This window comes from Enhydra lutris, unplaced genomic scaffold, assembly GCF_002288905.1.
Source record: "Enhydra lutris kenyoni isolate GAN:26980312 unplaced genomic scaffold, ASM228890v2 scaffoldscaffold145, whole genome shotgun sequence".
Lineage (NCBI taxonomy): Eukaryota > Metazoa > Chordata > Mammalia > Carnivora > Mustelidae > Enhydra > Enhydra lutris.
Window position 1 is genome coordinate 299,577 of NW_019154229.1, and position 8,807 is coordinate 308,383.

Consider the following 8,807-nt stretch of genomic DNA (forward strand, 5'->3'; position numbering starts at 1 on the left):
TGAGGACCACGTGGCTAGGCAGCCTGTATCTCCACTGGTATAAATTCTCTGACTTATGGGGTATCACTGAGGAATCACCGTTTCTAGTGTCTGCTTCCCTTATTACTATATCCCAAAGCCTTTTAAAGAGTGACCTTTAGACATTACTTCCCTAGAGGAAGCATTTCCTTCTTGGAATACCTAGAGTGGCTTCTCTTTTGCTGTATAAATCCTGGCGCATGCCATCACCCACACTTCTCAGGTGTAATGATCTGGGGGAAAGGGAATCAGTCAGGAGGCCGAGGATCCTCTTTGCCCTTCTCCCAAAGTCCCCATGACCTCCAGATTGTGGCTGCCTCTGAGAAACTGTCTGAGCAGTTGTAGACATCAGAGGAGCAACGGGGCAGCCTAGCCCTTCACATCTGCTTCCATGGTGGTTTATGCTCTGACCTGTAACACTGTGGGTGGTTATCTGTTAGATTGCAGGCAGTAGTAGGTCCCAGCATCTTTAGGCTCCAGGCTACTGGTGGTGAGGGTGATGTCTGTTCCAGACCTACTGCTGCTGAACTGCAACAGGACCCCAATTTCCAAATTGGATGCTTCATAGATGAGGAGCTTAGGAGCTCTCCCTGGCTCCTGATGATACCAGACTAACCACTTGTTAATGTTCTGACTGGCCTGGCAGGTGATGTTGACTCCTTCTTTTGGAACCATGGACAGGACGGCAGGAGACTGGGTCGGCACAATCTCGCCATGAGAGGCTGAAACCACACAGGAAATATTAGCAGAGTCTCAGGATATGTACATGGAAGTCACCAGTATCTAGTTAGGTAGGACAGAGAACACTACTTATTTTTAAAATAAGCTAAATCCTTCTATGGAAGGATTCCCAAGAAGAAAGATAATCAGGCACAGAAAATCATACCCCACTTTAACCTCCTTTGTCCAAATATCCTTACCTGAAACCAAGAGGAGCAGAAGGCCAAGAAGCTGTGATGGAGTCACCATCTTGCTTTCAATGGGTCCAGTGTGTTCTTGCCATACACCCAGAGATTCTAAGACTCTGAGAGGCAGAAACACTTCAGATCTAAGAGGAAGAATATATGGAAATTATGGGGCATTCGTATTGCTTAAAATACTCAAAATTAAGTTTATCAGAAGAATCCCCCCACCGGGCCCCATTATTCTCTGTGTGTGTTGTGTCCCTCTTCTGGGCATGTGGAGGTTGTGAAAGTGCTTACCCCATGCTTGGCCAAATACAAGGTCTACCAGCAGGGGGCATGGCATATGATCTAATACAGTCCTCTGGTGGACATTGCTGTCACCTGCAGTGAAGAGTGGGTCACATCTTCAGTTTTGGCCCAGGGCTATGTTAACTTCCTGCTCTCTGCTACAGTGGGTTGTATAAACACCCCCCAGAGCATCCTGCCAGGCCATACTCTGTCAGTCACATCCTGTTAATTGCACACCAAGAGCATGAAGTGGTGAGGACTTCACTAACTTACAAAAACACATGTGCTCCAACAGTGGGATCAAACCCTACAAAAATTCATTTGGGCCCCCTCCCTGGTAGCTATGTCAGGGGTCCAGATTTCTGAGGAGTGCAGGCCCATCCTCTCCGAGGTAAAGGACAAGTGCTTGCATCTTGTACCTCTGACCACTGAGGTTGAAGCACACTACCTTGTTGAGTGTTGAGTGTTGAGACAACACAATCCACACTTGGATAAGCTACACCATTCCATTTATCAGCTAATTTTGAAGTCACTAGTTTAGAGTGGACGCAGAGCGAGGAGGGACTCTGTATCAGGTTTAGGTCTCAATGCAAGTGGGTCTATGATCTCTCCTATCATTTGGTGGTACACGCATCTGTGTCCAGGAAGGACATTGTGGACACTCTGGCAAGTCCAGAGGAAGACTCATAGATAGCACAGACTTCCCAGTTCCTCAGCAAGACTTGCGCCTTCTCAAAAACAACCTATTCACTGTTCAACTTGTAGTTCCCAGCATAGCACAGTCTCAGGTAGACTTGTCCATGGCACATCAATTAACTGCATGTCAGAACTGTTCATCCTAAACCAGAAATGTCAGACACACCATATTGTAAGATTGGGTGGAGCCCAGCAGCAGACAATCTCAGAAAGGAGATAGTATTTTCTTTAGTCTTGGACTCAAGCAGATTCAGTGGGCACAGGATTTATGGGACAAGAGTTTCAGATCACCACATACTTACCACTCTTGCCCAAACACCCCTGCATGAGCTCCTATTTTCAGCCTCATGAGGCTTTATATTTAATGCATTTTCTTATTACTGCGTTCTTGCTGCTCCAGCCAGAAAGGGACCACCTCTCCCCAAATTAGCTAATGCCCACAGGCAGTAAAAGACTTGCCCAAGTGTATAGGTTTGATATGCAAGCCAGACAATCCTGAGTCCAAATCCTTACTGTCTTTCTGTCAATGAGACCAGCAATCTGTGACATTTCCCTCTACCCAAATTCCCCATGGGTACCAGAGGCCAAGGGCACACCTATAGTATGCGGCCTGCTGAAATTTTTAAACTCTCCAATATTATGTCTAAGTAGCTTGTTGACTTTGCTTTTCCATTACTTCTCATGAAATATGCAGTAAAAAAATACAGGCCAGCAGTACTTCTCTGTATGCTCTTCTCACCTTGGTACTGCCTGTGTCGCCGGGTGGCATGCTGTGTGTTCTGTTTCCAGGGGACTATGTGTATAATAAAAACTTCCTACCGTGTTGTAATAGCTCTTCTGTGTTTATTTCCTACCACATTTGATTAAAGACACAGGGCCTCCCAACCCGCTTAGGGCATAGAAAGGACTCCAGGGTCTGCCCAGTTTCCCATTATATGTTTGTGTAAGTTAAACTGGACAACTCCCATACCATTCTGTAATGAAATAAGATTTTTTTTTAGTAGACACTCAAAGAGCACCAATGGTCATTGACTTAATGTGGCTAGGAAAGTGGCCTGAAGTAAGGATACGGATGCCCTACGGGGTGGCTGGCTAGGAAGGCTCTGGAAGGAGGAAAGTGAATGGATAAAGTAGGAAAGATCAGAAGCAAGAGATTACCCAATCTAAACCAAAATGAGAAACTAAGCAAAAAACAAATCCAAGCAACACAAAACCCCAAAGTCAAAACCAACAACAATAAAACCCCACAGTATCTGGGATCCACTGAACCAAATAAAAGATCTAACATTTGTGCCACTGGAATCCTAGAAAGAGTGGGGAGAGAGAATGGAGGTGAAAAATATTTTGAACAATTAATTGCTCAAAAATTTTCAAACTTAACAGACCCCCAGCAGCATGATCTTGAAGAAATATATGTCAAGACACATCAAATTATCATTTCTGAGCACTAAAGAAAATGAAGAATATCATAGGATGTTAGAGAAGAATCACACCTACTCAGAGAGGAAAACACCTCGAATGACAGAGGATTTCTATACAGAAACCATGGGGGCCAGAAGGAAATGATGTCAACATTTTTTTTTCTGGATATAATTGACATATAACATTGTGTAAGTTTAAGTTTTAAACAATGGGATCATTTGATCTATGTTTATATTGTGAAAGGGTTACCAACATAAGGATAGTTAATGCAACCTTCACTTCACATAATTATCCTTCTTGTTTTACTTATTTACATTTTTGTGGTGAGAACACTGAAGGTCTAATCTCTTAGTAACCTTCAAGTACAATATAATACTGTTAACTACAGTCATCATGCTATACATGAGACCATCAGAAATTGTTTTATATACAGTAGTTTGTACCATGTGATCAACATCTCCCCTATTTATCTCACCACCCAGCCCCTGGCAACCACCAATCTACTCTCTGTGTCCATGTATTTGGCTTTTTTAGATTCCACATGGAAGTGATATTATACATAATATCTTTCTCTGTCTTCCTTATTTCACTTAGCATATTACTTTCAAGTTTCATCCATGTTGTTCCAAATGGCAAGATTCCCTTCCCTTTCATGGCTGAGTAGTATTTCATTGTGTGCCTACACATGTATAACACAGCTTCTTTATCCATTTATCCATCAGTGGACATTTAGATTGTTTCCATATCGAGGCTGTTTTAATAATGCTGAAATGGACTCAGTGGTGCATATATATTTTCAAATACCCAGTAGTGGAATAGCTGGATCATAGGGGAGTTCTACTGTTAAGTTTCTGAGGAAACTCCATACTGTTTTCCATAAAAGCTGCACCAATTTTCATCCCCAAAAACAATACCTGAGGGTGTTTCTCCTCATCCTCTCCATATCCTCTTTCTCCATATCCTCTATAACCTTAGTATTCCTTGTTTTTAAAATACATATTGAGTTTTATCAAATATATTTTCTGCATCTGTTGAGACAATCCTATGATTTTCACCTTTAATTTTGATCATGTGATATATCATGATGATTAATTTATGGATATTGAACCATCCTTGTATCTCTGGAATAAATCTTACTTGATATTGGTGTATGATCCTTTTAATGTATTGTTGAATTTGGTTTGCTAATATTTTGTGGAGGATTTTTGCATCTATGTTCATCAGGGATATGGCCATTCTGTTCTGGATGCCAAGAGCTACAGCCTTGTCTCCCATTACCTTCTTCTTCAGGCAGGGCTGTCCCCCTAGAATGGGATCCAGGAGGGGAGGCAGATGCACATAGCTTGGGCTCCTTGAAAATACAGAAACATGATAATGTGGACATGCAGCTTGTTCCAAGCTGCACTAAGTGAACAAATGTTTAATTTCAAACCCTATTATTTGCCCTATAAATACAGCCCTTGTGGGGATGGTCCACTGGAAGTGTCCCGTGAGGGGAGGAGGCTCAGCCCAGGCCTCTCAGTCAGGACTCCAGCCTGTCTGTCTCCACAGGGCTTCCCCAGCTGGTGAGGTGGGCTGTTGTAAGTACCTGATATGAGGTAAAGTGGCCTTATTCCCATTTCTTGCCTACTATTCCCTTCCTGTATGTGTAGATTCCTTTCCTCTTCTGTTTTTAGTAGTTTTTCTATAATAATAATAAAGTTTTCTTTCCTTTATGAAGAGAAACAGGGCTGTGGTGAATCTTTTGTGCAGCATGGGAGGAGACTCTGTGTATGACAAGGGCTAGTGATGTAGATGTTCATCACACTAAAAAATACCTTGGCAGCAACATCTAAACTGGCATTGACCACTCCACTGGTTACCCTAGCCTACTTACATTGACACGTAAAATTAACCATCATCAGGGGCAAATTGAGGGGTGGAGTTTTAGGAGAATTGACCCTTTTTGAGGGTGAGTTATGGCTCCCCAGGTAATGTCTACATGATACAGGCTCTATCTGGGTTTAGGAAATGGCTTATGTCACAAAGTGGTACAGTGGCCATGGGGACCCATGGAACAGCCAGGGTGGCACCTGCCAGAGGAAGCCTCAGGCATCTACTCCACTCAGAGGAAAGATGGTGGAAATGTTGTAGCTGGACTTGCACTGTGCCCAAAGCCTCCACAGCCTCTGCCCTCCTAACCGGCACTCTATGCTCAGCTTCTTAAGGGAACCTCACCCCTGCCCCCTTCCCTCTGCTTAANAAAAAATACCTTGGTAGCAACATCTAAACTGGCATTGACCACTCCACTGGACACCCTAGCCTACTTACATTGACACATAAAATTAACCATCATCAGAGGCAAACAGAGGGGTGGAGTGATGGGAGAATTGACCCTTTTTGAGAGTGAGATGTGGATCCCCAGGCAGAGTCTACTTGATACCGCTCTGTCTGGGTTTAAGACATGGCTCATGTCACGAAGCAGTGCAGCAGCTATGGGGACCCACGGAACAGCCAGGGTGCCACCCGCCAGAGGAAGACTCAGGCATCTGCCCCTCTCAGAGGAAAGATGGCAGAAGTGTTGTGGTTGGACTTGCAGTGTGCCCGAAGCCTCCACAGCCTCTGCCCTCCTCACTGAGACTGCCTCACTGGGACAGTGTTTTAAGGGAATCCGACCCCTGCCACTTTCCCTTTGCTTAAGAAGGAACAGCAGAATGAGGAACAGGTGCAGGAAAGTTTATATGATGCCCAAGCAACCCTGCGCTGACTTCTCAAACCACCCTTTTTTTAAAAAAGATTTTATTTATTAATTTGCCAGAGAGAGAGAGAGAGAGAGAGCACAAGCAGGGGAAGCAGGAGGCAGAGGGAGAAGCAGGCTCCCCACTGAGCAATGAGCCCAATGTGGGACTCTATCCCAGGATGCTGGGACCATGACCTGAGCTGAAGGTAGCCACTTAACTGACTGAGCCACCCAGGCATCCCTCTTGCATCCCTTTTTGTGGGAGGTTAGTGAAGACAAATGCTGTGAAGATGTCTTAGGGATGCTCCCGGGGGTTTTTGTGCCCTAGGAAGCTGCATGTTTCCCAGGGTCCCACGGCAGGAGTGAGTCAGAAAGGTCTGTCTTTAGCCTCTGACAAAGGGCCATGAACATTACACCCTGCAGATCAGTTCTTCCTTCCTGCTTCTCTTGGACTCTGGGACATTTCTCTTTTATTTCCTCATTCTCTTTTATTCACCCTCCATCACCAGGATGAAACCTTTGAGCTCTCCTATTCAGAATCTCCCACATGGAAGGTAGTGTCCCTCTCGCTTTTTCCTTCCATGGGCCCTGTTTTCCAGCCTTCCTGGGCAGTGTTCTGGACATTCATTTCTGTTCTAGCTCCTTCCTACCTCCCTTCTCTCTCTTCTCTATTTCTCCCACGCTTACTCATTCTCACAAAGGCAATTCTCTCATTCTTTTTTTTTTTTTAAGATTTTATCTATCTATTTATTGCTGGGGGGGTGTGGCTGAGGGAAATGAAGAGAATCTCAGGCAGACACCCTGTTGAGTGGGGACCTGACCTCCGCTCTGTCTCACATGCCTGAGATCATGATCTGAGCCGAAACCAAGAGTCGGACGCTCAATAGACTGAGCCACCCAGGTGCTCTGATTCCCTTACTCTTCAACCCTGTCACTTTAGGAACACAGGGTCCTGTGCCTCAGCACCTTTTTACACCACTTGTCACCTTTTTCTTTAAAGTCATCCCTTGGGCATTCAGGTCTAATCTTGTGACTGAAGGAAATCTCAGCTCTAAGTGTCCCATAACTTGATTCCTTTGTAAAACAGTTCATAAACATGTCCAAGTCTGTGTGAAAATGGAGACATTCTGAGCTTCTTAGTATTATTTCCTCATCTCCTTCTGAAATTCATGGGTTGATGTACTTCAGCTTCGGGAAAGACAGCAGCAAACTTGGTCAGTGTGCTCCAAATGCCTTTACCTACAAAACAGCTTTTCTTAATAATTAGAAATCTACTTCAAGGATCGGTATTAAGGGATCGATTTCTCTCATTCGAGGTATGTTTTCTGAGGGCTTCCTCTGTGTCCAGAGCAAAGACATCTGCTTTCACCCCAGCTGGGAGAGCCAGGTGATAATCAACAGCATCAGTAAATATTTACCATGTTTTGTGTTGGAGGGACTATAAAGAAAAGTGAAGGAAGGAAGCATATAAAACCTTGCCAAGTAAGAGTGAGTAGAAAATTAAAATCAGATGATGTATTAGTTAGCTAGTGTCATGTGATAAATCACCCACAAAATACAGTGGCTTAAAATGGTTGCATGTTCATTGCTCTCATGTTTATTGGTTGGCTGCACAGTTCTGCTAATATGGGCCCAGGCTTGAATGATCTTGATTGATCTTGGCTGGCTTGCTCTGTGCTTAAAATTGGCAGACTGGTGTTCCTGATGTAGAAAGGCTCACATTTCCTTCCTCTCTTTCACATTTCTATGGCAGGGGGCAGACCATCTTGACCTAGGAAATAGGAAATGGCATACATGGCTTTAAGTGAGGTTGGAGGAGGAGCTGTTAGAACCTGAAGAAGGAGAGAGAAAGAGTGAAGACTGATGAGACCAGGGAAAGGAAGTATGATTGTGGGGCAGGGTGAAGGGCCTCAGGAGGTGAGCAGTCATGAATCAAAGTTGGAGCAGTCGAGAATGCTGTGTGTTTTCCTCCAGCAGGCAGGTGGAGGGTTGGAACTTTGCTACATGAAATGAGACAATGGAAGGCTGAGGAAGATCTTACGTATAGTGAGTTGTTATAAAGAAGGATCATGGAATTCAGCTGAGGAAGGAGGGAAATGAGACTATGAAGGGCTTAAAGACAAGAAAATATAGAAAGGTCAATAGACTCACTAAAAGCTAATTTTCAGAAAACAGTAAAATTATGACTCTCATTGAGAGATAGTAATGACGAACATGGGTTGAATTATTTTACTCACATGCTATGAGGGAATGAAGAAGATGTAACTGGTTCAAAGGAAAAGTCAAAACACACAGATATATTTGGAGTAAAGGAATGAACTGCAGAGAGAGGCATGCTCGTTCTCCAAGGTGAGTTAAGACATCAGTTAATTAACTACCAGACAGGAGAGAATCATTCATCTATCTGTTACTACCAATTTACAAAGAGTTGCAAGATAGCTCAAAGATAATGACCAGGGTTGGACCCTGATAACACGGAAAGGTACACTACAGACATGCCAAATTTTCCATGGAAACACAACATATATTTTTCCTATAGATTTTAGGTCTTACTGTAATGAAAGCCAGAAATTATTGGCAGAGGCATACCCAGTGGATTGAGCTGCAGAGTTCTTAGAATGGGTCAATGCTGAGATACTCAACATTTAAAAAAAAAAAAAAAAAACCTTTATTTATTTATTTATTTATTTGAGAGAGAGAGGGAGAGGGAACACCTGAGGGTATGAGCAGGGGAATGGCAAAGGGAGAAGAAGCAGACT

General features: G+C 43.7%; 1 gene segment (V, D, J or C); it reads right to left on the minus strand.

Annotated features, from left to right (window-relative positions):
* Positions 1-447: 447 nt before the first annotated feature.
* On the minus strand, positions 448-987 carry LOC111140015. The segment is given in 2 exon segments: positions 448-740; positions 939-987. Coding segments are annotated over 2 exon segments (342 nt in total).
* Between the last annotated feature and the right edge of the window lie 7,820 nt (positions 988-8,807).